The sequence below is a fragment of the Spermophilus citellus genome (assembly GCF_964194105.1).
Source record: "Spermophilus citellus genome assembly, chromosome: 19".
Classification (NCBI taxonomy): Eukaryota; Metazoa; Chordata; class Mammalia; order Rodentia; family Sciuridae; genus Spermophilus; species Spermophilus citellus.
Genome location: NC_138201.1, coordinates 15126008 through 15151777, shown reverse-complemented (window position 1 = coordinate 15151777; position 25770 = coordinate 15126008). Strand labels below are relative to the sequence as shown.

Below are 25770 nucleotides of genomic sequence, written 5' to 3'. Positions count from 1 at the left end.
AGGGACAGAACGTGGGGAAGGAAAGGCTACTTGTGCTGTCTGAAGTAATGGCAATCCAGACCACTGGAAGCGTTTAGACTGTGTGGGCTCAACAGGGTGGAGAGACAGGTCCATCCAGCAAGACTAGGGCCCCTCTGTGGCAGGCAGCAACAGAGGAAAACATAATGGAAGTAATTTTAAAGTTTCTATAATCAAATGAGGTCAGGCGGCTCTGCTCTTTCTCTAACAAATGTTTTAAAAGGAAAAATGAAAAAAGTCACTAAAGCTCAAATCTGGGGGGGAAAAAAAAAAGCAGACTCTATGAGGTCCCCTGGAAACAGAACTCCTGGTAGATCCAAATCTTTCAATGAGTCACGTTCAGAAAGCTTTGATTTTCTGGGCCGAGAGCAAATCAGGAGAGAGAGAGAGTTAACTGAGTGCAACTCCTCCTTTCCTGGGCTGTGACACAGTCAGGTGCCAGCATTATCTCCACAAGAGTCTTATGGGGCAGGCCTGGGGGTCCCCTGACTACCCCCCACCCCCTTATCCTGCCTGTTGGATCAGGCCCCTCACCTGATACAGGGTCCAGTCAATATTCAGAGGGTGAGTCAGGAAATCGGGGATGCTCAAGGGGGCATCGACGTAGTCCTAGGGACAGAATGACACCTGTGAGACATGGACTGGCTCCCCAAGAGGCTGTGATAACAGAAAGGTCATGGCCCTAAAACTGTGGCTACCACAGGAAGGATGTTCCTCCACAGTGCTGGCCTTCTCCTGGCCAGAAGCGTACGCTATTCTGGAACTGATAGTTTAAAAATCAGAGTGACCAGATCTCTGCAGCTGAGCGGAATGCTTCTGTCAGACATTTATAAAAGTTGGCTGCTGAAATAAGCAAGAATAATCTATATTCAATCTCCATCAAGTTTCCTGGGCCTGCTGCTCCTAACTGGAGAAAAAACAGAACTCTGCTCTCTGCCCTTACAAAGAGAGTGGAGGAGAGAGGGACTTTTCTATCTTACCCTGATCAAGAAAGAAAGACATTAAGAGGAAAGAGGAAAGCACAGATGAGAATGTAACATGCATACACAAAGAGAAGACGAGATATAATGAGACTCATTTAGGGAAGAAAAGAGAAAGGAGAAAGGTAGTTATTTCCCCAAAAAAGCTAACTAGCTGTTCGCAGTCTTCCTTTACAAAGAAACATAAGACCCAAGTTGAACAACGTTGTTCATACCTGCTTCCAGTTAAATATGAGCCCTTCGGCCATGTAATCCCGATCCTTATATTCCTTGAAAAATTCACAGCCTGGAAAAGAAGGGCAGAGTCACAACACCTCCTGTCCCAGCACAGAGTCTTCTGAGACATTGCTGGCCAAACCATGGCCCTGACTGCTGAGAGACTGAGGGGTCAGCAGCTCACACAACTCTTCGTGCTGGTGGCTCTGGTGAGGTCAAAGCTGCTGGCAGTGAATGCAGGAGTGGGCAGACAAGAGCCAGGAGCAGGTCCCGGTGTCCTTCCACATCACACCACCTGCCCTCATACTTCTTTGGAACACTCTCTGCATCTGTGTTCAAGGGCACGGTTGCTCTCCCTCACTGAAGGTCCCTCTGTCCCACAAGTGTCTGCAGTGCCAACCCCAGCAGACAAAAGCCTGGCTCACAATGGGAGCCTCAGAGACACATGTCAGCAACCACGCAGTCTTCTTCATCTCTACAATGGGGACAACATACGAACCTCACAGGTTTTAGTGTGGTATGTGCTGATATACTGGAGAGATTGTGGACAGTGGACAGTGCCTGAAACCTAATAGGCAGAGACACTTCTACCTCCATTTAAGTAGGCAGAGGTACTTTCTGCACAATGTGCTAGAAAAATCCTGAGAAACTCCACAAGGGCGAGGCTCCAGAATAGAGGGGAACTTTGGTGAGAATGGGGCTTTGGCAGAATCCCAACTTTAAATCTCAGCTTTTCACCCAGCCCTGTAACTATGAATAGCTGGAATAATATCTTCCAAGACTTGGTTTCCATATTTGTAAAATAATCAAGGAAGAAAAACAACAATACATATAAAACAGTGAGCACTGGCCTGGTACAAATGGCATTTCCACAGCAGCACACCACTGTCACCATGTTGCCACTGTGGAGCCCACAGAGCCAGCCCAGCAGTATAGTCAGATGCATAGCCGGAGATGAGGTTTACCCAGCTTTGGCTTGCCCTTGCACAAGGGGCAGCTAGGCCACCAGCTGGCTGCTGCCTATACAAAGGCATAGGGAGGGAGAAGGCACTGGGGAGCAGCCTCTTGCAATTACTCTCAGTTCCTCAACTAGGGCCCACATGGACTTCAGGGGATACATGGCTTTGGCAACACTGCCAAGTCTGGTGAGGTCTCAGAAGGCAACTGAGAAATTGTCTCAATTCGATAGAAGTGGCCATAGACCAAAGCAATTCATGAGGACCTCTACAGCAACTCTTACGCTGTGTTTCTGTGCCTCAGGGAAAATGGAAGGGTCCCTATGGAGAGGAAGGTCTGGGGACCCACCCGTGTATTCAGCACCGCATTCATTCCACACACACTGCTTCACTCTATCCCCCAGGCCTCATGCTGTCTGAAGAGTCAAGAAATAATTTTCAGCAGTAACACTTCAGCCTATTCTGTGGTGCCTCACCCGAACAAAGAAGAATTATAAATACCAGATAAAGCTTATGAGCCCAGGCTGAGAAGAGTTACCAATTATCTCTCAGGGCCCAGTGAAGTGCTCTGTTTTTCCCAAACTCTGGCTGCTCAAATCAACACTGCAAGCCCTAGGCTGAGCTCAGAAGAGCCCATGATGCAGAAGCAGTTTCTGAGAAAACAGAATTAAAATAGACTTGGTACTTAGGGCAGTGCTTGATGTTTATTACCAGAGCAGCTTCTGAATGCACCAGCAGGCCAGAGGGAAGGGACGAAGAGCAGGGTGACAGCAGCAACTTACTCAGGAGGAAATTAAGTAAACTTGGGCAGTAAGGTTTGGCCCCATCTATTTTGGTGTCTAGAAGGAAGTATACTCTCAACACTTCTCATTTCCAAGGGCAAGTCTTAGTCTAGATGAGTTACACAAAGCCAGAACTGATACTATTGCAATTACTGTCTGGGCTTTGTCATTACAGGCCCCACTGAGACTCCTTAAATGGCATCAAAGTCCATTTCATGACTTGGTTTGGGTAATGTTAATTTTGTTTTGTTTTCTTTCTTTTTTCTTTTTTTGGCAGTGCTGGGGATAGAACCCAGGGCCTCCCACATGCTAGGCTCTACCAGTGAGCAACATCCCAAGCTCCTCTTCTTTTTTTAGTTTTGGTTTGAAATGGGATTTTGCTCTTAAGCCCAGGGCCTTATAACAGCTGGGCAAGTGCTCTACCACTGAGCTACAACCCCAGCCCCATAAGGATTATGAAACAAACATGTTCCTAGTTTTATTATCATGACGAACACCTTTAGCCCCAAATCAATGGGATTATGGCCTAATAATGAATGATTAAGAAAATAACTGGGCTAGGTGTGCTGGCATACACCTGTAATCCCCAGTGACTCAGGAGGCTGAGGCAGGAGAACTGCAAGCTTGAGGCCAGGCTGGGCAACTTAGCAAGACCCTGTCTGATCAAAGTAAAAAATAAAAAGGATTGGAAATGTAACTCAGTGGTAGAGCAACCCTGGGTTCAATCCCTAGTACTGTCAAAAAAGAAAATAAATAAGTGGCTGCTTTTCAGCTGCCATGAGTTGAGCAGTTTTCCTCCACTATGTCTTCTGCTATGATGTTCTGCCTCACTTCAGACCCAGAGCAAAGGAGCTGCCTGATCACAGACTGAACCTCTAAAACCATCAGCCCAAAATAAACTTTTCACCTCTAAATAAAACAATAATAACAACATCATCAAAAAAAAAAAAAAAATACCTGGGTCAAAAGTTGTTAACATTTGGGGCATTTTGTAACAAGTTGCCAAACTACAGCAAAAATAGTACTGCACTATTTTTCTGTATTTATACCTCTAGCAGAACTATTTTTCCTAACCAAGTCCTATGTGGAACTAGAATAAAAAATTTTGTTTTTAAAGAGAGAGTGAGAGAGGAGAGAGAGAGAGAGAGAGAGAGAGAGAGAGAGAGAGAGAGAGAGAGAGAATTTTTAATATTTATTTTTTACTTCTCGGCAGACACAACATCTTTGTTGGTATGTGGTGCTGAGGATCGAACCCGGGTCGCACGCATGCCAGGCGAGCGCGCTACTGCTTGAGCCACATCCCCAGCCCCTAAAATAAAAATTAAAAAGCATGCCTGGATCCTCAAGCAGCACAACCCTTTTGCTTACAGAGGATAGATCAGGCTTGGCATCCACTAGGCTTTCCTGGGAGTCAAGTAAGAAAACCTGAGGGCCTGGTGCACACACTCACCTTCTGCCAGTGTGGCTCTGACACCACTAAGCCCACTTCATCACCATCTCAATCTACATTGGGCCAAAGTCACTTTTAGGGAAGAGAAGGTTTCTGGAGACTTTCTTCCCATTTTACTGTTATTTGCTGAGCATCTGTTAAGACAGGACAGGCACTTTACTCTAAAATAAGTGCCATTATCCTCATGCTATGAAGGATGAAACTGAAACTCAGAGATGTTCAGGGCCTCATTCAAGGACACAAGTGCCAGGCAAGCCATCATGCCCAGCCTTTCATGGTACCAAATACTAAACTGGCACATAAAAGTTATGAGACCTAGGTGGAGCCACTTTAAGGGTACCAGGCCACCAGGGGATGATTCTGAATACCACCAACTTGCACTAGATGAGGATGCTCTCCCCTACAAGGCACTACATGAACCTGTAGTTCTTAATGAGGCTGTCGCCAGCCTGCCCTTGCTGTGGCTCCAAGATTGAAGAGATGAGGTATAAGCCAAGACTGAAGCCAGTGCTGAGAAACAGGACAGAGGTTCCAAGGAAGAAGCACACTTTGCTGTGGGCTCAGTTGTGCACTGATGCTCTGGCTCCTTGGCCCCCCTTGCTGAACAGGCATGGCTGTCCAGAGAGCTGCAGTGATCCAATTTGGCTTTTGTCTCCAATACAGAGAATGCAGCCCTGGCCACAGAGGGCATGCACTCTTCAACAAAGCACATGCAGCTTTGTTGACACCAGAATGCTTTGCAGGATGAGGAGGCCACTGTACGGTCACTGGGGACTCAGAGCAATTACTTGTTCCTGCACCATCAGTACAGCTTTGCCTGAGTCATGTGAACATTTGCTGATGTACTAGTAATGTTACATGTGCTTCAATAGTACTTTATGTGCACAGAGCACTTGGATATGCATAATTTAATCTTTCCAACAAACCCCTGAGCTGAACCTTTCCAAGTTTCAACTATCACTTGAGGCTCAGAGAGGTGAAGTAATTTGCTCAAGGTTGTGGCTACTGAGCACCACTGCCAGGACTCGCGTCCTGGACCCCATGGGGAAAGTTCCTTCCAGGACACCATCACACTGTGTGAGTACATGTAACTGGGTGCCAAATGTCCACAGTGGCTAACACAAGTTCCCCTGGAAAGCTCCCAGGATACCAATGTATACAAGAATAGAAGGCTTGCTTCTGGCTTCTGAGGGTCCCGAGGCCTGGGAAGCTTGTCCCTTGACTAGAAAAGGGCTCCCTACCTGGATACGGGATGGAGAGGAGAGTGAAGTCGGCATACCGCTGGGCTTTGTCCACCTTCTCGGAGGAGGTTACACTAAAAGACAAGGACACAATGAGTTATGGTCACAACACACAGACACACACGTTTCCTTAAATGAATATTTAACAACCTAAAATGAACCTTGTGCTAAAAAACAATTCTTCAGAGTTAAGAATCATTCCCCTCAGCAGTGCTTACTTTGAAAAATGAAAAAGCCTTACTTCCCTGCCCTGACTCTAACATCTCAGTGAGAGCTCCCTCTCCTTCCAACACTGCAGCAAACTTCAATCACAACCAGAGATTGCAAGACCACCTTCCACACATGCCCCATGAACATGAGTGGTAGGGCAGAGGGAGACGAGAGTCAAATAAGGTTGCCATCCCAAAGGGATCTGTTGGGGAAACCCTCTGCTCTACTGCCTTCTCTAACTTTCACTAAACAGAGTGAACAATGGCACCTGAAAAATCACTGGGGACCATTTGACAAAGGGTGGAGGCAGGTAGGGCAATGTGTCCATAGGAAGCTGAACTCGGACTTGAGCATCAGTGTCACTTATTTTCTAAGACCTTTTAGGAGAATTAAAAGATATTTGGAAAAAAAAAGTTAAACAAAAACTTTTTAAAAGAAAGATAGATAGACAGAGAGGGAGAGAGAGAGAGAGAGAGAGAGAATTATTTTTTTATTTTTTAGTTATCGGCGGACACAACATCTTTGTTTGTATGTGGTGCTGAGGATCGAACCTGGGCCGCACGCATGCCAGGTGAGCGTGCTACCGCTTGAGCCACATCCCCAGCCCCGAGAGAGAATTTTTTAATATTTATTTTTTAGTTTTCGATAGACACAACATCTTAATTTTATTTTTATGTGGTGCTGAGGATCGAACCCAGCGCCCCGCGCATGCCAGGCGAGATTGCTTCCGCTTGAGCCACACCCCCAGCCCAACAAATTTTTTGAGAAAACTCCATAAATTTCATTATCTTAACCTAAGTTCCATTTTTTAAAAAATCTTTATTTTATTTATTTATTTTTGTATGTAGTGCTGAGGATCGAACCCAGTGCCTCATGCATACAAGGCAAGTGCTCAACCACTGAGCTATAGCCCCAGCCCCAAGGTTCCATTTTAAATGTTTTGCCTCTGTATATAAAAATTTGGTCTATATGTATATTTTACGTTTTTAGTGCTGGGCATTGAACCCAGAAGCACTTTACCTCTGAGCCACATCCCTAGCCCTTTTTAAGACAGGGTCTCACTAAATTCTGAGGGAGTCACTAAATTGCTGAGGCTGGCTTTGAACTTGCAATCCTCCTGCTTCAGCCTCCTGAGTTGCTGGGATTATTGGTGTGTACTACCCCATACCTGACTCACATGGGTATTTTAATGTAAAAGTAGTCAATGAAGCAAATATTTGGTACACACTAAATTTTTGGGTCCATTTTAAAAGAGATTCTAATATATCAAGGATGGCACATACTTTAGAGCCAAAGGGGAAAAATAAAAATAAAACAGTGTCTAATGGAGGCACTTAGTCAATGGCTCCCACGGTCAAAACTAAATAACCTTGAGCAAGTTACCTAGTCTCTGTGCTTCAGTTTCTTTCTTGTCCATACAAAAGAGAGACATGGGTGCCTGCCTCACAAAGCTGTTTGAAGACAGAGTGAGAGGTTGCAGAGTGATCTAGACATGAGGGCAGCAGGCAACACCTACTACATACTACAGCCAGCCCTGTAAGCTGTGAACACATCACTTCTACCCACTCTGAGGTAGGTGCTCATACTTACTTCATGCCAAATTTCACCTTCTTGTTCTCCACCATTAGATCACAGATGTACTTGACTGACAAGTACCGAAGTAACCTGATGTCATAGCCTCTGACCTTATCAAAAAGATGCATGTCCCCACTTCTGAAATAAAAGAGCCAGAGGGAGAAGTTACAAAGCATGTTCACTCAGAGTTGTTCAGTGATAGGGAGCTCATTCATGAAAGTATGGGTGTCATTGGCAAGAACTTGAGTTACTCTTCTCCAGAGGCCAAGGGGAGGGTGCAGGGAAGGTGACTTTTTAAGAGATTACCCCCACCTCTGGGACACATTTCAAAGGGGAGCAATTTTCAGCCAGAACAGGAAAGGGCTTTCTGGCACTGCTTGACATTAAACCAGGAGACTCAAGATAATCTCAGATCTAAAGAAAAGTGAGCTGGTGGCTGATAGAGTCTTTGAGCTTCTATTAGAGTTGATCTTCCTCCACCCCCTCCCTTTCCCCCATATAGGACCATTTTTGCCACATGCCTCGCTCATAATATAACAGATTGAAATTCTTGGAGAGAGAGACTTTGTAGAGCTATTTTATCGAGTGATTGTGAAATACTAGCAAGTAAATTCTCTGTACTTAGCAAGCCTATGAAGCAAGCAGAAAGATAACATTTTTCTAATCCCCAGGCTACCTTCTGATCAGCCATGCAGATACAGACAGAAGTATAAAAAGTAAACAGTCCCGCCATCACATTTAGTTTTTAATGTCCACTGCTTTGTGGCCCTAGCAGTCTCTTTACCAACAGTGCATGCTGCCAATGACCTGGCTGAGGCAGAGGTCACCTGATCTTGAGTGGGGAGAGCCAAACATTCTTGTGCACAAGCCAAAGCCACTGCTTTCAGAGCTAATGGGCAAAACTGGCGCAAAGCAAGATGACTTTTCCCGCACCAATCCATGATTTGGGCAGCTGACCTTACTAGAGTGTTCACATGCATTCCAGAGACGCTTCACACAAGTTACAGACTTGCCACGTGGTGCCAACCATGCAAAGGTGATTTTCTAAAATATCTTATACTGCTATTAAAAAAAAAAAAAAATTGAGAGCTGCGGATATAGCTTAGTAGGTAGAGTGCTTGCCTGGCATGCACAAGGCTCTGGGTAGCACCACAAATAAATAAATAATAGGTAGGTAGATAGATAGATAAAAATTTGAAAGGGGACAGGAAGAGTGTGAACCAACACACTCCCTCAAAACACTGATTTGTATCAAGCTCTTTTCAAGGCAACAATCATGCAGTTGTGGGACTTCTAGTCACCGCATGTAACTTCCAGGTTGGGATACAAGGATTCTGTGGGAAGTGTTTCCCCCTCCCTGTGCTATGTGACACCTGACAGGTTGGGAGCTGGTACCCTAACTGCACAATGGAATCTCTATGGGGCTTTAAAACAGAGGGTAGCTGGGCATAGTGGCTCACACCTTAATCCCAGCAACTCAGGAGGCTGAAGCAGGAGAATCACAAGTTGGAGGCCAGCCTCAGCAATTAGCGAGGCCCTATGCAACTTAGTGAGACCCTGTCTTGAAATAAAAATTAAAAAGGCTAGGTATGCGACACAGTGGTAAAGCGTCCCTGGGTTCAATGCTAGTAAAAACAACAACAAATATAGATGTCTGGGGCCTATCTCAGACCTGCAGTTCCAGGAACCCCAGGGGTGTGACCTTCTGACTAAGATCCTGATGTTCCTTTATTCCAGCTGTAGACTGATCAGGCATTCAGTAGTCAGCTTTGGGATGAAACTACTGAACAGACTTCAACAGCACTATTTCAAGGCATGGACTTGGCAGAAGAGAGGAAAGAGCAATCCACTCACAGGGACCAAGGATGATGACACACTCTCAGTATAAGCATGGCTGCCACTGGTGAGACACCCCATCCCCAACCAAGTCTCTACCCACCACCATATAGCACTGACCGAAGAGCACAATCCTCTTCTGTGACGTCCTCCACATCTGCCCAGGCATCATCTGCACCCCCTGCCAGAGAAAGCAGTCTGTCAGCACAGAGGCAGGTGGGTTCCACACAAAGGCTTCCTGACCAGCCTCCTTCCCACAGTGCCAAGCCTGGATGAACCACCTGTCTCTACCCCATGGACAGTCCTCACGTCTCTCTCCCAGCACCATGTGCCCACGAGTCTCACAGTGTGCTTTACCTCTGAAGAGCATTCCTGCTGTCTCCTGGTCCCTGAAGAAAGGAATGCCCTGGTTTCCACCCAGCTCACTTACACCTCCTTACACAACTGTGACCATGGCGGCCAGACTCTAGAACTAGATTCTCATTCTTAGTCCCAGAGGAGGCTGCTTAAAACTCACCTGAGAAAAAATAGTTGTAGCCAGAGCGTCCATAGAGCTCCCCCCATCCAGCCAGCGTGGCTGACCTGCAAATGTGCTGAGAGACAAAACAACATGTTCAGAGTCAGCTGGTTTTCTGAAGTATAATCAACTGAAGGAAGGCCTGAGCGCTGGATTCTTCTAGGTGAGCAAAATGGGTCAAGGTGTATTCCCCAAAGTTTTTATCAGCATCAAGGCTACCACAGCCAGTCTCAAGGATGCCTGGAACTTAATACACAGTCTTATTTAGAGGCTTCCCCTCAAATCTGAGGCACCAAAGTGTTACTAACAGTAATGGACATTTGGTGGCTGGTCTGTGTGTACCCGAGCACATGCTAAGCAAGCACTCTACCACTGAACCACATTCCCTAGCCCATAGTATTCTATAATTTTCCAGAGGCCCACTTTACCTCTCCAGATTTACTGGGTATAGTACACAAAGTACTGAAAGATTCATGCATTTTCTCACTGAACTTTTACAACCAGCCCATGAGGAAGGTATGGCTGGTAGGTGGCACTGCTATTACTTCACTGATGAGGAAAAGAGAAATAGGCGCAGGAGGCTAAGGAATGAACAAGGTCATAAAATAAAGGGTAAGGTGCTCCTTGATCCAAAACCAACTACCTCCAAAGTCTGTGTGCTTATTACTTGGAACTTTTTAGAATGAAGAAACATAATGCAGGGAGGATATTTAAGGAACAAATATTTGGTGGCTTTTTGGCTTGTTTTATGGAGCTCTGGAGGGAACCAAGGGACTCATGCACACTCTATGAGCACTCTGACACTCAGCTATACTTTTTTGCAACTTTTAAAAAAAGAAATTATTGCTGGGTCCAGTGGCATGTGCCTGTAATCACAGTGACTGAGGCTCAGGCAGGAGGATTGCAAATTAAAGGCCTATGAGGTCCTGTCTCAAAATACAAAATAAAGGGATGTAGCTTAGTGGTAGAGGACCCCTGGGTTCAATCTCCAGTAGCACAAACAAGGAAAAAAAAGGGGGGGGGGGGAATTATGATCCTATTATTGTGCTGAGATATTATTTTGCTTTTTTCCTTATCACTGAAGGAATCATTTTAAGAGTCAGAGAATTTCAGAAACCAGGGAACCATGTGTACTTCAGTATTTAAATGTAAGTCTACTTCTTCAAATAAATTGTATCTGATAAGATCCAGTAGAGTTGGGGAGAATGGGAGGAGGTTCCAAGAGATGAGGCATCTGCAGGTTGGCAAAAGGCTGGGAGAACACAGCCCCAGGATGGTAGAGAGTGGAGAAGCTGTGAGAAAAGAGCAGAAGTCACACAATCTGGAGATGCAAAGTGGGCTAGGAAATGTGGTTCAATGGTAGAATGCTTGCCTAGCATGTAAGTAAGAGCCTGGGTTTGACTCACAGCACTTGGCAAAAACTAATGAACAACCACAACAAAAACGGAGGAGACAGACGGGTGTGGTGGCACATGCCTGTAACCCCAGTGGCTTGGAAGGCTGAGGCAGGAGGATCACGATTTCAAAGCCAGCCCCAGCAAAGGCAAGGCACTAAGGAACTCAGGGATACAAAATGGTGCTGGGGATGTGGCTCAGTGGTTGAATGCTCCTGAGTTCAATGCCAGTACCCTACCACCACCACCAAAAAACACAGATATCTACAAATGGCCAAAATACTATCTAAAGGCTTCTTCTTCTCTTCCTATAAGATAAGGGGAGGAAAGAGTTTGCTGCTACAGAAAAAAGATGTGCATGGGAACCACTATCATCTTCTGATCTCCCTGGGGGTGGGAGCAGGCAATAGAAAGCAGCCTGCATCCAACCTGGGAGGCTGGGTGCTTTGACCTATTTATATCTCTTCCTTTCCCACTACTCCAGCTCCAAAGACTATCTTGGTTCATCTGACTCCCCTCATCATAGCCTGGGACCACTACTGCTTTATCCAGAGCAGCATCTTGTCACTGAGCATGCACTTACCTGTCAACCCTTCCTCATACGGAGGTTGGCCTGGAAGCCTATGGAGAAGATCTAGGGGTGGATGGAAGTGAGGGGGCCTCACCCTCACCTAACTTTTTCTGGATCTAAAACCACTTTAACAATCTGATGAAAATTGCTGGGTAGAGAGACACATGCCTATAATCCTAGTGATTCAAGAGGCTGAGGAAGGAGGACTGCAAGCTCAAGGCCAGCCAGGGCAACTTAGCAAAACCCTGTCTCAAAATAAAAAGGACTGCGGATGTGGCAGTGGTAAAATAGCCCTAGGTTTAATCCTTAATAAAACAAAAACAAAAACAGAAAACTGATAAAAATTATCAATTATCTCCAAAACAAAACAAAACAAAACAAGCAAAAACCATACATACCACAGTTTACCTACATTTCCAGAGCTTTGTCCATCAAGGAACCCAGCCCAGCTCTTGGTTAAGATGAGCCAAGTAGGGTCTGGGGCTGTAGCTCAGTGGCAGAGTGCTTGCCTAGCATGCAGGAGGCACTGGGTTCGATCCTCAGCACCACATAAAAATAAACAAATAAAATAAGGCATTCTGTCCATCTATAACTACAAAAAAATTTTTTTTTTTTTAAATCAGCCAAGTAATTTGGAGAAGCAAGGTGGAGAGCTTCAGTAGAGAGGGACAATCCCCAGGTAGAGAACCCCCAAGACTCCCATGGAGGAGATTTCTGATCCCTATGAGTAGGGTGACAGGAGGGGTGCAGCCATCCATCTGGCACAGGTCATACTCACCCTCTACCCTCATCTCAACTGCTGGGATCTGCCTCACTTTCCTTTGAATTTATCTGTTAAATCTTTTCAGAGCAGTTACAAATCATCTCTTTGGTTGTTGAGCATTCAGACCTTCTTCTTGCTTCCCATTCTTCTCCTAAACCCCTTCTGTTGTCCTTGTCTTTTTGGATAGCCATTCAGCCAGACCTGGCCTATTAGGACACACTCACAGTCAGATAGAGAAGAAAAAGTGAGTTGGCTAAGTTCCTGAGTGAGTACCAAACTCTTCAGAAAGGCCTCAAGTGGCAGAAGGTCTACTCTACCATGGTAGAGTCTAACTCGAAATGCCTGCTCCAAAGCCTAATGACTCTGAATCATGATCCATCATTTCTGCACCTTAACAAGACACACTACGAATGCTCTTCAGTTACCTAATTAGAAATGGCCTCCAATTCTACATGTAGAATAGCACTCAAGAATCTGTTAATCTAATAAATAACTTTGGCAAACAAAATAAAAGTGACTGGGCCGGAGCTGTAGCTCAGTAGTAAAGCATGTGCTTAACATGCATGAGGTCTTGAGTTCAGTCCCCAGCACCACCAAAAAAAACCCAAAAAAAACAAAAAAAAAAAAACAGCAAAAAAATAAAAGTGACTGACCTGTGTCCTACCTCTTAAGGGAGAAAACAAAAGGAAAGATGAAGCCAGGTACAGTGGCACACACCTGTAATCCCAGTGGCTCAGGAGGCTGAAGCAGAAGGATCACAAGTTCAAAGCCAGCCTCAGCAAAAGCAAGATGCTAAGCAACTCAGTGAGACCTTGTCCCTAAATAAAATACAAAATTGGGCTGGGGATGCAGCTCAGTAGCCCAGTGCTCCTGAGTTCAATCCCCAGTACAAAAAAAAAAAAAAGAAAAGAAAAAAGAATTGTCCTAGTTTTTTTTTAAGGGAATTGAACATAGGGGTTCCCTACCACTGAGCTACATCCCCAGCCCCCAAAAAGTTTCTTTTCTTGGTACCAGGGATTCTACACAGGGACAATTAAGCATTGAGCCATATTACCATCTTTTTTAAATTTTGATACAGTGTCTCGCTAAATTGCTTAGGAGCTAGCTAAATTGCTGAGGCTGGCTTTGAACTTGTGATTCTCCTGCCTCAGCCTCCTAAGTCACTGGGATTATAGGCCTGTGCCCCTGTGCCCCTGTGCCCAGCCATAAAGTTCATTTTAACCAACCAAATAAACAAAAAACTCTTTTTACATTGCTTTCACACTAATTTAATTTGAACAAAATGAAATAAAATCAAACATTTACTTCCTCAGTCACAGTAGCACACTGAACCGAGTTCTGAAGGAAGCAGGAAGCAAGTATTTTATACTTCTCTCCCTTCCCTACATTGGGAAAAGAAGGTGCTCCAAAAGTAATGTTGATCATTATACTGCCACCCTTGGAGTGAGTTACAAGTGCCTGCTGTGAGCCACTCATCTGAGAAGCAGGTCCCCAGCTCATAGCAGCAGCCCTATGCTCCTGTCCTTTCTAATTTCCCTCCAAATGCCTTTCCTACTTTGTCAGCCCCAAGGACCATTTTGTTCATCTGTCTCTCTAGTGCCTAACTGAAGGACCACTACTATTTGATTCAGAGCCACATCTTCCTGCCAAGCATGCACTTACATGCCAGACAGTCTGCCAGTGGATAGCAGGAAGACAGGTGCCAGTGGATAGCAGGGAGACAAGGCCTCTGCCCAATGGAATTATAACATGGCAAAATAGATGTTGCACCACATAATCAAAACAAAAATACATGTACACAGGTGTTAGGCAATGACTTGGTGGGAGTTAAGAAGAAGGAAAGTGAAGAGAAAAATAGCATCACACTGCTGGGATGTGAAAGTGCAAAGGGAGAAGAAAGCAGAACTAACCACAAAGCCCTTGTGAACATCTAGGATGCCAAAAGCTCCTCAGGCTTATCCTGCACAGCAAACTCCCTGGTAGAAATTCATTGCCATCTCTGTGATCTATTAGCCTAGGGCTCTTTCCTCACAGCCCACCTGAAATCTAGAGGCTATCCATCTGCCAGACAACTCCCCTTCTAGGGTAAATCTCAAGAATCTGGAACTATTTAGCATGGCATTTCCCAAATGCATTCAGCAAAGTTCCTGTCACATGATCCACAGAACAAAGAGGAATTCCAGAATAGACAGAGCCAGAGCCACATGGGTATCTTCACTGAGGGACTTCTTAGAGTCTAAACTCTGTCACTATATGTATACCAATGCATTTTTAAAAATTTATTCATTCATCCATTTAGTGATACTGGGAATCAAACCCAGAGCCTTGTGCATGCTAGGCAAGTACACTACGACCAAGTCACATCCCCAGTCTACCAACGAATTTTATAAATCTGGAGTCAGAGATTAAGTCAGCTCTACCATATAGTATTTCTCCTTATTTGATGAAATGCTTTTCACAAGCTTATCCTTACACTGCTGTTCAGTGGAGCAAACACTGGTTCAAGTATTTCCTATTTCTAGTGACAAGCACTGTGATCCACAGAGCAATGATCTGTAAACTGGAGACCCCGTAACTTCTAAACACAAAAACTTTCTCAAGTGGTAACAAACAGCTATATGAAGATCAATTTCTGAGACCTAGCGTCCACATATACTTGTGCCCTAAAAAGTCTTCAACAGAAACTTCTTTTCTACCTCCCTTTCTCACCCGCCCTTTTGCTACACAAAAAAAAGTACCCCAGGACTAGGCCAACACACACTCTCCTCCCCACTGCTTAGGTCAATCAGGCTGGGTAACTACAGCTGGGTAACTACAGAGAGTGTGGCACTCAGAGATTTGCTGCATAGGCTGTACTCCTGTTTCTCTCCCTCTTCTAGGCTCTCTGCACTGGCAGCATTTGGCCTCACTCATTCAATCCCTTCCATTCCCTGCTTGGAGAAGAGAATACTCTCTTTTCTAGTCATGAAGGCCTTCTGCTTATCTCTCCTTTGCACCTCCTTTCTCCAATGCTGTATCACCTGCTTGGGACACCCTCCTACCCCTTTTAGTCAGTAAGCATCCTGCTTGTCCTCCAACACTCTCAAGCCACACGACTCTCTCTAGAGGCCACTGGTCAATCTGTCAGTCCACATCAGTTGAGTTGAGTCCCCCTTACACCACACCAAATGACCTTCATCTGCACTATGGTATTGAAGATAGGTTCAAATACCAGCTCTTCTGCTATGTAAAATAAACTTGGGGAAGTTACTTAACCATTCTGAGCCTTTGTTTCATTTGGATGTTCCCTGCACACACCTGTAATCCCAGCATCTCAGGAGGATGAGGAGGAAGGCTGTAAGTATAAGGCTAGCCTCAGCAACTTAGTGAGACCCTGTTTCAAAATTTAAAATAATAATAATAATAAGAATAATAAAAAGTGCTGGGGATGTGGCTCAGTGGTTAATCACCCCTGGATTTAATCCCCAGTAGCAAAAATGAGACCACATTAGGAAGCCAACTTAATTGTAGCCATTAGAACCCAAGCTCCATGAGAGTAAGGATTTTGTCTGCTTTACAAGCTGACACATCTCAAGGCCTGAAACTGGCTGGTGCTATGTATAGTTTGTTAACTGCATGACTGAAGGAATGAAAAAACCATGAAGTCTGATCTCATTTGATTTAATCTACTCTATAACCTTTAATGCTGGTATGATTATTATCCTCCTTTCCTAGTAAAGTAAACTGAGGCCCTGCACAAGCAATAAGTACCAGAGTCACAATCTAATCTTTCAAGGAGAAGGGTGAGATGAAGGTTCATGGTCTACATGGCTATAAAACATTCCAACTTTCTTTAATTGTCCAAACAGCTAAAAGGGCAGAACACAAGGTGGGGCTATAAAGATTCCTTCCCTACCTGAAATCATCCTTGAATCAGAAGTGATCTGTTTCTCTGGCCTGCTTCTGACAGCACCAGATACAGTAACCATCCCACCCTTGGCTGGCAGAGAACAAAAAGACACTACATTTTGTATGAAACCACTTACTCCAGAAGAGGGTCTCAGAGCATGGGGCTGTGGGATGGGCCTTACCTTGCCTTTGAACAAGATTACTGGGCAGACGAACCGTCCTCTGCACCTGGCCATCTTGCTGCGATTGATGAGGTCTTGCAGCTTGCTCACTTGCACGGTGCTCTGAAACCTAACACAAAGGCAAGAGGCAGATCAGACTGGCTTCCACATGGGCACTTTGCCACGGGCAAAAGGTCTACATACATGTATAAGAATACTCACTGGAGAGCTAATAAATGCTATTAATTCTTAAATTTTAGATCATTGATATATTAAGTTTTTTAGGGTGAGAAAAAAAGTGCTAATTGTAGGTATTAAAGTTATCCTGATTTCAGAACCTTGATGATTTAAAAAAAAAAAAAGAACCTTAGACATAATATGTAAAAGACAGAAATATACATAGGAAATTGACAGATGACTATGTCTAAAGTGTCTACTACCTCACTTCCAGGGTAAGACCTAGTACCTATAGACTCTGGAAACCACAAGGCCATAATTGTGATCTTTTAGGGAGCAAGATGAGATTACAGTTCATGTGCCAGCCAGTTTCATTGCAACCATCTTTAAGTGTCCAAAGTGTCAAAAGGGTATAAAATGCTGGGCAAAGAAAGCAAAAGAAAAGCTACCTATGGCACAAGAGATGTAATACACCAGGTTCTGTAAGGGAGCTCCTAGAATGTGAAAGATTCGGGTTTAGAAATGAGGTCCAGCAAGTCACACTCACACAAAATCACATTTCCCTAAAATAAGGGTCTATCCTCAGTACCATCAGGTAACAGAGGTCCTAGATCAGTTAGTCAGAATTTCTGGCAGTCACAGAGACAAGAGGCAGAAAAGTTACAGCAGGAAGCTTTGCCAGCTATCCAAGTACACACATAGAAGGGAAGAAAGGGGCTCATATTCCCTCCTTAAAAGAGCTGAGCTTAGTCATGTGTGGTGGCACATACTCTAATCCTAGCAACTTGAGGGGCTGAGGCTGGAGTATCTCAAATTAGAGGCCAGCCTGGGCAACTTAGCCAGACACTGTCTCTAAATATTTATTTATGTATTTTTGTATTTATTTACTTATTTATTTGTTGTAGTTGGCACAGTACCCTTATTTATTTATTTTTATGTGGTGCTGAGGATCAAATGCAGGGCCTCACATGCTAGGCGAGCGCTCTACTGCTGAGCCACAATTCCAGCCCCAGACACTGTCTCTAAATAAAACAAAAAGGGCTAGGAATATGGCTCAGATGTAGAATGCCCTTGAGTTCAATCCCCAATAGTGCAGGAAAAAAAAAATAATGCTTTTCAGACCAATCCCTATAAGGGTTTAATTCCTTTCACATTTCAATCCTTCTAGGGATCCTTATGTGTTTGAGGAGGATTTAGTCAGCAACTCCCATATCTGTGGTTCCTTAATTACATGAATCTGGATGCTGTTGAAGTTAATAAAAATAGTTTTAAAAACATTGCTGATTGGGCTGGGGATGTGGCTCAAGGGGTAGCGCGCTCGCCTGGCATGCACAGGGCGCTGGGTTCAATCCTCAGCACCACATACAAATAAAGATGTCATGTCCACTGAAAACTAAAAAATAAATATTAAAAAAAAAAAAAACATTGCTGATTGCCCAGGGTTGGCCTTGAACTTGTGATGTTCCTGCCTCAGCCTCTGGAGTAGTTGGGATTACGGACATGGTATATGCCTGACAGGTTGTTTGTTTTCTTATTTTTGAGTTTTAAGAGTTCTTTATATATTTTAAGAGCCCTTTATTAGATACGTCTTTTACAAATATTTTGTTCTAAAGACTCAAATAAAGAAATTTGACTTGGCCTGGAAAAAAAATGTTGAATTCTTTGTAAAATTGTATTTATTTTTATTCCAAACTGTGACTTGTCAATATAAAAACTAACAAGTGGTAGGGTCTGAAATTTAAGTTAAAAAGAGGATCAATAATTTAAGAGATTTTGTCAGTATGGTGGCACATGCCTGCAATCCCAATGATTTAGCAGGCTGAGGAAGGAGGATCACAAGTTCAAGAGCAGTGTCAGCAACTCAGGAAGGCCCTTAACAACTTAGTGAGACCTTCCCTCAAAATGAAAAATAAAATGGGCTGGGGATGTGTCTGAGTATTTAAGCATACCTGGGTTCAATCGCTGGTGTATATGTATATGTATGTGTATATATATATATGATTTTTAAAACAGTTTCAGTGTTTTGGAAAGGAGATAAGGGGGTTTCCAATGTGTATTTTTCTGTGAGGTCCAATTTAAGATACAACTTTTTTTTTTTTAGTTGTAGATGGACAATATCTTTGTTTTATTTATTTATTTATTTGTGTGGTGCTGAGGATCAAATGCAGTGCCTCACCATGCGAGGCAAGCGCACAACCACTGAGCTACAACCCTAGTCCGTAAGATACAATTTTTTTTTTTTTTTAGAGAGAGAGAGAGAGAATTTATTTATTTTAGTTTTTTTCGGCGGACACAACATCTCTGTTTGTACGTGGTGCTGAGGATCGAACCCAGGCCCAAGCATGCCAGGCGAGCACGCTACCGCTTGAGCCACATCCCCAGCCCCTAAGATACAATTTTTAAAATATATATATATATTTATTTTTTAGTTTTAGGTGGACGCAATATCTTTATTTTATTTTTATGTGGTGCTTAGAATCAAACCCAATGCCTCATGCATGCTAGGTGAGTGTGCTACCACTTGAGTCACATCCCCAGCCCCTTTTTTAAATATATTTTATTTTATTTTTTTAGTTTTAGGTGGACATAATATCTTTATTTTATTTTTATGTGGTGCCGAGGGTCAAACCCAGTGCCTCATGCATGCCAGGCGAACGCGCTACCACTTGAGCCACATCCCCATCCCCAAGATACAATTTTTTTTTTTTTTTTTAGAGAGAGTGAGAGAGGAGAAAGAAAGAGAGAGAATTTTTAATATTTATTTTTTAGTTCTTGGCGGACACAACATCTTTGTTCGTATGTGGTGCTGAGGATCGAACCCGGGTCGCACGCATGCCAGGCGAGCGCGCTACCGCTTGAGCCACATCCCCAGCCCAAGATACAATTTTTATTAACTAAAATTTTTTTTTGTTGTTGAAGGAAGGGGGAAGAATGACCAACCTACAGATCCTGGGGTACCTTTGCAAAGTGCCTATAGGGTGGCACAGAGCTGCCAGCCAGCCCCAAGCACCTGAATGTTATTGTCCTCCGTCACTCAGTGTACCTATGAAATAAAAAGGAACCTCAGTCTAACAAGACAACTGTCTCATTAAACTCTGACTCTAAGAATATCCAATAGAGCAAGTACAGTCCTGTACTTAGCACCCCTCTTCCCATCCACAGGGTACTCCAGAATCTTTTCTCCACCTGGTCAGCTCTACCTGTTGCAGCTGCCTCTCGCTCGCTCATACCAGTAACTTCCTCTGAATCCTAAATGCCTTAAAACTGCGTGTTTTTTTTTAATTTATTTTTTTATTGGTTGTTCACAACATCACAAAGCTCTTGACATATCATATTTCATACATTAGAATCAAGTGGGTTATGAACTCCCATTTTTACCCCAAATACAGATTGCAGAATCACATCGGTTACACATCACATTTTTACATACTGCCATATTAGTGACTGTTGTATTCTGCTACCTTTCCTAACCTCTACTATCCCCCTTCCCCTCCCCTCCCATCTTCTCTCTACCCCATCTACTGTAATTCATTTCCCTCCATGTTTGTTATCCCATTCCCCCCATAACCTCTTATATGTAATTTTGTATAACAATGAGGGGCTCCCTCCATTTCCATGTGATTTCCCTTTTTTTCTCCCTTTCCCTCCCACCTCATGACTCTGTTTAATGTTAATCTTTTCTTCCTGCTCTTCCTCCCTGTTCTGTTCTTAGTTGCTCTCATTATATCAAAGAAGACATTTGGTATTTGTTTTTTAGGGACTGGCTAGCTTCACTAAGCATAATCTGCTGCTCTAGTGCCATCCATTTCCCTGCAAATTCCGTGATTTTGTCATTTTTTAGTGCTGCGTAATACTCCATGGTGTATAAATGCTTAAAACTGCATTTTATTCTCCTTACTTCTCACTCAGCAAACCCTCCTTAATTCCAGGTGGAAAATACACCTGTTTCCCTCTCAAGGGCTTTGAGCTATCTTTAAATGTAAAGACACATTTTTTCTTCTTAGATTAGCTAATGGTTTATTTGCCTGGTTTCCCCACTCAAAGCACCAAAGCAATTTCTGTTCTCGCAATAGTTCCTGTTTTTATTTTTATTACCTCTTGTCTTTTTATGGTAGTGCTAAGCAGTAAGCTGTATCTGGCACATGATACTCATATGTGAATGAATAAATGTAGACTTACATACTTATGTCTGCAAAATATGCACTGAAATTTCTGGCAAGATGTTACCAAGGAGTGAGGTTTCTTTAAATTTTTATTTTTTATTGAATTATTTATTTATTTACTTACTTACTTACTTATTTGTGGTACCAAGGATTGAACCCAGGAGTGTTTAACCACTGAGACACACCCTCCCTAGCTCTCTATTTGAGACAGGGTCTCACCAAGTTAGTGAGGCTGGCCTTGAACTTGGGATTCTCCTGCTTCAGCTTCCCAAGTTGCTGGTATTATAGTATGCACACCACACCCAGCTGGATTTTATATTTCTTCAGTATTACTTACACACAAATAAAACTATTTTCAGGTAAAGAAGAAAAAGTTGTTGTCACTTAACTTCCAATGGCAAACCTTTACACAACAGCCCCCACACTTCCCAAACTATGTTGACTGTCCCTTCTACACATGCCCCAAACTTCCTGAGGTAAATGTTACTGCTACTACTATTTAATATCATTAGCCCCATTTACAGATGAAACACGTTACTATGAAATCACTAGCCCAAGGCCACAGAACAGGTAAACAGGGCAACTGACTTCAAAACCACAGCAGGTGGCCACTGAGCCAAGGGTTTTAGCCACTGTCCCTTAGACCCTCATCTGTACTTCCCCTTATTCTGGTTCTTATTATACAGTTACTGCTTATTTTTCTGTTATCCCCAGACCTAAGGGTAAGGACTTCATCTATGTGGCCTCTGGCTGGATTCCTGGGGCCTACTACACTGTAGCAGCTCCATGAACACTTGCTGACAATCACATGTCCAGAGACCCCGGACCAGGCTTCTATTCCTAGACAATGAACAGAGTTACGGAGGTTCACTATCAAGCCCAAACCACTTCCTGAATCCAGTTCTACCATTTTTAACTCAGTCTAAGCTAGTATCACAGTAATACCAAAACCAAATGTAAAGAAGCAAACTATTCTAGTCCTTCCCCTCCAACAAATAGGCATCACCCCCCCAAAAATAACCTCAATTACTAGTGTGAGGCCTTGCAAAGAGTGAAAAGTAAAATCAAACTCCAGTAACTCCTCTAGAGTGAAGATGATGTACAGTAGTCCCGGCCTGGAGAATAAGGCCCCGCTAGACAAGGTGAGGGTGAAAGAAAAAAAAGCAGACAAGCAGAAAAGGCAGAGCAGAAGTCAGGAAATCCAGCTTTTAACCCCATTCCATGTACCACCTCGGTAATCTTGAGCAGAGGCAAGTTGCCTCTTTGGGCTTCAACTTTCTCCTCTGCAGAATGGGACAATACTGTCTTCTTGGGGGATGCAGCATAATGTATGAGACCCTAACACCTACCAACCAGTAGCTGGTCAACAAATATTAGTTTCCTTCTCTTTAAGAGCTAGATTAAATTAGTAATGAAATTGTTTGCCTTCCAGGAAAAGCTTCTTTGAGGTGACCAAGACCAAGTTCTTCCACCTACTGTTATTTGGCATCACCTGGGAGCATGTTAGAAAACATCCCCACCTCAAAAGTAGTGAAATCAGATTCTGCATTGTAACAAGATCCCAGGGGTAGAGAGCTGGGCTTAATATCAGAATGCCATCAGGATAGAGGTAAACTGCCAGCCAGCCCTGAGGGGAGTGGAAAAAAGGGGACAGGCAAGGTAAAAGAAAAGTCCTCATTGAGCAACTGTAGGCTAAAGGATCATAGGAGGTAAGTTTACCTAACTCTGGAAGGAGTTAGGAAGAGATAAGAACCATAAATAAGGGGCCTTAACAAAGCCCAGTTCTTTAGGACTGGAGATCCCCACAGAGGAAGGTGACCATACTTTCTATAACCTTCATAAAGAGGCCTTAATATATTCATTTACTTAGGAACCCCAGCAGACCTCATGAGTCAGGCACTCTTAAGAGAAATCCCCACTGTAAGATTGAGGAAACTAAGGCTTACTCCTTAAACTCCTCTGAGCAGGCTGTTCCTCTGCTTGTAAGCATTTTCTGGTTCCCTGTGGCCCACCGTAGCAGTATTACAGCATGTAAGTATCTAGGGAGTTCTGAGAAGGCAGATTCTGGAAACTCTGATTCAGAAGGACCAGGGTGGCTCTAGAATCTGTACTTTTTTTTTTTTTTGGTAGTACTAGGGATTGAATCCAGGGGCACTCTACCACTGAGCCACAACCCCAGCTCTTTTAATCTTGAGGTAGAGTCTCACTAAGTTTTGCAGGCTGGCTTCAAACTTTTGATTCTCCTGCCTTAGACTCCCAAGTAGCCGGGATTAAGGTGTGTGCCTCCAAGTGCAGCTAGAATTTGTACTCTTTTTTTTTTTTGAAGAGAGAGAGAGAGAGGGAGAGAGAGAATTTTTTTTTTAATTTTTTTTTTTTTTTTTTTTTTTTTTTTTTAGTTTTCGGCAGACACAACATCTTTGTTTGTATGTGGTGCTGAGGATCGAACCCGGGCCGCACGCATGCCAGGCGAGCGTGCTACCGCTTGAGCCACATCCCCAGCCCTAGAATTTGTACTCTTAATGCGTGCTCAGGGGATACTGCTACAAAACCACTAACACACATGATCCACAAGTCCCGCTTTTGGCCTAATGATCAAGACCCTATATAAGCTAGTCCCTAAGGAACTTCAGAGAAATTCTAGTCATCCTTCTAATGGCAGCTGCAAAGGCTCCCCTACCATAAGGTCTTCCCAGACACACAAAAGGCAGGTTCACCATTCTCCTTGGTTTGCCTACAGTAGCACTTTCAAGCCTTAATGTGTATTTGAATAACTTGGAAAGCTTGTTATGTTGTGATTCTGGTTCAACAGACCTGAGACCTGAGATTCTACACTTCTACTAGGTTCTCAGGCCCACAGATGGCCATACTTTAATATAGAGAGGACTGGTTGCACTGTATACCATGAGTCAGCTATAGCATTCACCTTGATACTTTGTCCATACAGAAATATAAGACAGCAGCAAGATCAGTAGCAAGCAGGAAAGTTAGGAGAAGAAACTCTAGAGCAAACCTTGAACTTCAGTCCTGTCATTAGTGTCAAACAACTGTGACCATTTACTGACTGCCTATAGGGCATCTCCTACACCAGGCTCTTCATGTCTACTCTCCTATTAATTGTTATCCCACAAAAAACACTCAGGTCTTGGTGCCTACCAAGGTAACTCTTATTTCTAATTCTTTTTTTTTTTTTTTAAGAGAGAGGAGGGGGGGAGAGAGAGAGAGAGAGAGAGAGAGAGAGAGAGAGAGAGAGAATTTATTTATTTACTTTAGTTTTTTCGGCGGACACAACATCTCTGTTTGTACGTGGTGCTGAGGATCGAACCCCGGCCACACGCATGCAAGGCGAGCGCGCTACCGCTTGAGCCACATCCCCAGCCCTCTTATTTCTAATTCTTACAACAAACATGTCAGGCTTGAATTAGCACTACTTATCATCAGGAATTGCACTAGCAACTTTTCTAGAAGTTTAATTGGTCCTTGCAAGCACTAATTAAGATGAGGCAGGGAATTACCAATGAGAAAACTGAGGAAAAAGAGGTTAAATAACTTATCCAGGGTTAGTGATAGCCAGCAAATGGGGCATCCAGGATATAAACTCAAGCACTCTCACTCTAAACTTGAGGTTCTTAAGGGCTACATATGGCAAACACTATTAAGCCTGTCTTGACAGCACACCACCCACTCATACTCTTGGAAAAAAAAGAAAGAAAAGAACACCCAATTTGTTCAGAGAGGTGAAGTGTGATGTAATGTCTCAGGACAATGAGCTCTAGAGAAAGAGTGAGAGAAATCCAGGGTCATGACTCCCAATTCCTCTATGCTGTTACAACTTGCCAACTTAACTTACTGAACCCTGAAGTTATTCTTAACTGGCCAAGAATAATTTGCCAGTTATTCTTTTTTTTTGTACCACTGATTGAATTCAGAGGTACTTGACCACTGAGCCACATCCCTATCCCTATTTTTGTATTTTATTCAGATACAGGGTCTCACTGAATTGCTTAGCACCTCGCCATTGCTGAGCCTGGTTTTGAACTTGTGATCCGCCTATCTCAGTCTCTAGATCTGCTGGGATTACAGGCATGCACCACCACACCCGACATGCCAGTTATTCTTAACATGGCAAGAAAGTATGTCTGCCCTGCCCAGCAACAACTTCCTGTCCCCAGGGATGAGTTTCCAGGACCTCCCAACAAGCATACTATGGTCACATGATGCTCACGTGTCTTTCTCCTTCTCAGAACTCTCATACTCCAGGAACACGATGTGTCGGGGATAGTGACCACAGATATCCCCATTCACATTTGGAATCACGCTGAAACAGTAGTCTCGGCCAAACAGCTCCAGACATCTCTTCTCAATGCGCTCAACCTGCACAGAGGAGACTTAAGCATGAAAAAGATTCTGGTTTTCTCTGGCTCATATTTATGTGGTCCATTACTTGGAGAGGTCACTGAGAATGACATGTGCCTCTGTGATTATTATTATTATTCAGTGCTGTGAATAGACATCATGATGCTAGCTCACAGACCCTACATGTTCATTAACCCACATGGCATACTTCAGGAAGGACCCTAAACCCATTGATATTGCATGTAAAAACTGTGCGTGTTCAGCATTTGGGGGGCAGGATCACAACTTTCATTAGCTTCAAATGAAATGACAACACATAAAATATATCTTTCTCAAGATTACAAAACCTGTCACTAACCCATCACCTACCCTTGGTGACAGATTATTCCCTCTTCTCCAGCTTCAGACTAGTACCTTGAAGCTCTAGTCCTTGTAATCAATAAGAACTTCAGACAGTGTCTAATAACACACCATTTCCTTATAAAAATAGAAGGCACAGCTCCCCCTAAGGCTGTTCAC

At 43.6% G+C, this 25770-nt stretch overlaps 1 protein-coding gene across 6 annotated transcripts in view; it reads right to left on the bottom strand.

The window, feature by feature from the left end:
• Positions 1-25770, bottom strand: part of MTMR14 (myotubularin related protein 14) — a 48586-nt gene that overhangs the window by 21784 nt on the left and 1032 nt on the right. For 4 of the 6 annotated variants that reach the window (XM_081275906.1, XM_081275907.1, XM_081275904.1 and 1 more), the window contains exons 2-9: positions 25121-25269; positions 16580-16688; positions 9782-9857; positions 9385-9445; positions 7444-7566; positions 5644-5717; positions 1214-1284; positions 553-627 (exon numbers count right to left, since the gene is read on the bottom strand). In XM_081275906.1, coding sequence (XP_081132032.1) covers positions 553-627; positions 1214-1284; positions 5644-5717; positions 7444-7566; positions 9385-9445; positions 9782-9857; positions 16580-16688; positions 25121-25269 — 738 coding nt within the window. Of the gene's footprint in view, positions 1-552; positions 628-1213; positions 1285-5643; positions 5718-7443; positions 7567-9384; positions 9446-9781; positions 9858-12144; positions 12260-16579; positions 16689-25120; positions 25270-25770 lie in introns of those variants that run through there. The other 2 variants (XM_081275908.1, XM_081275909.1) reach the window with 2 other exon arrangements.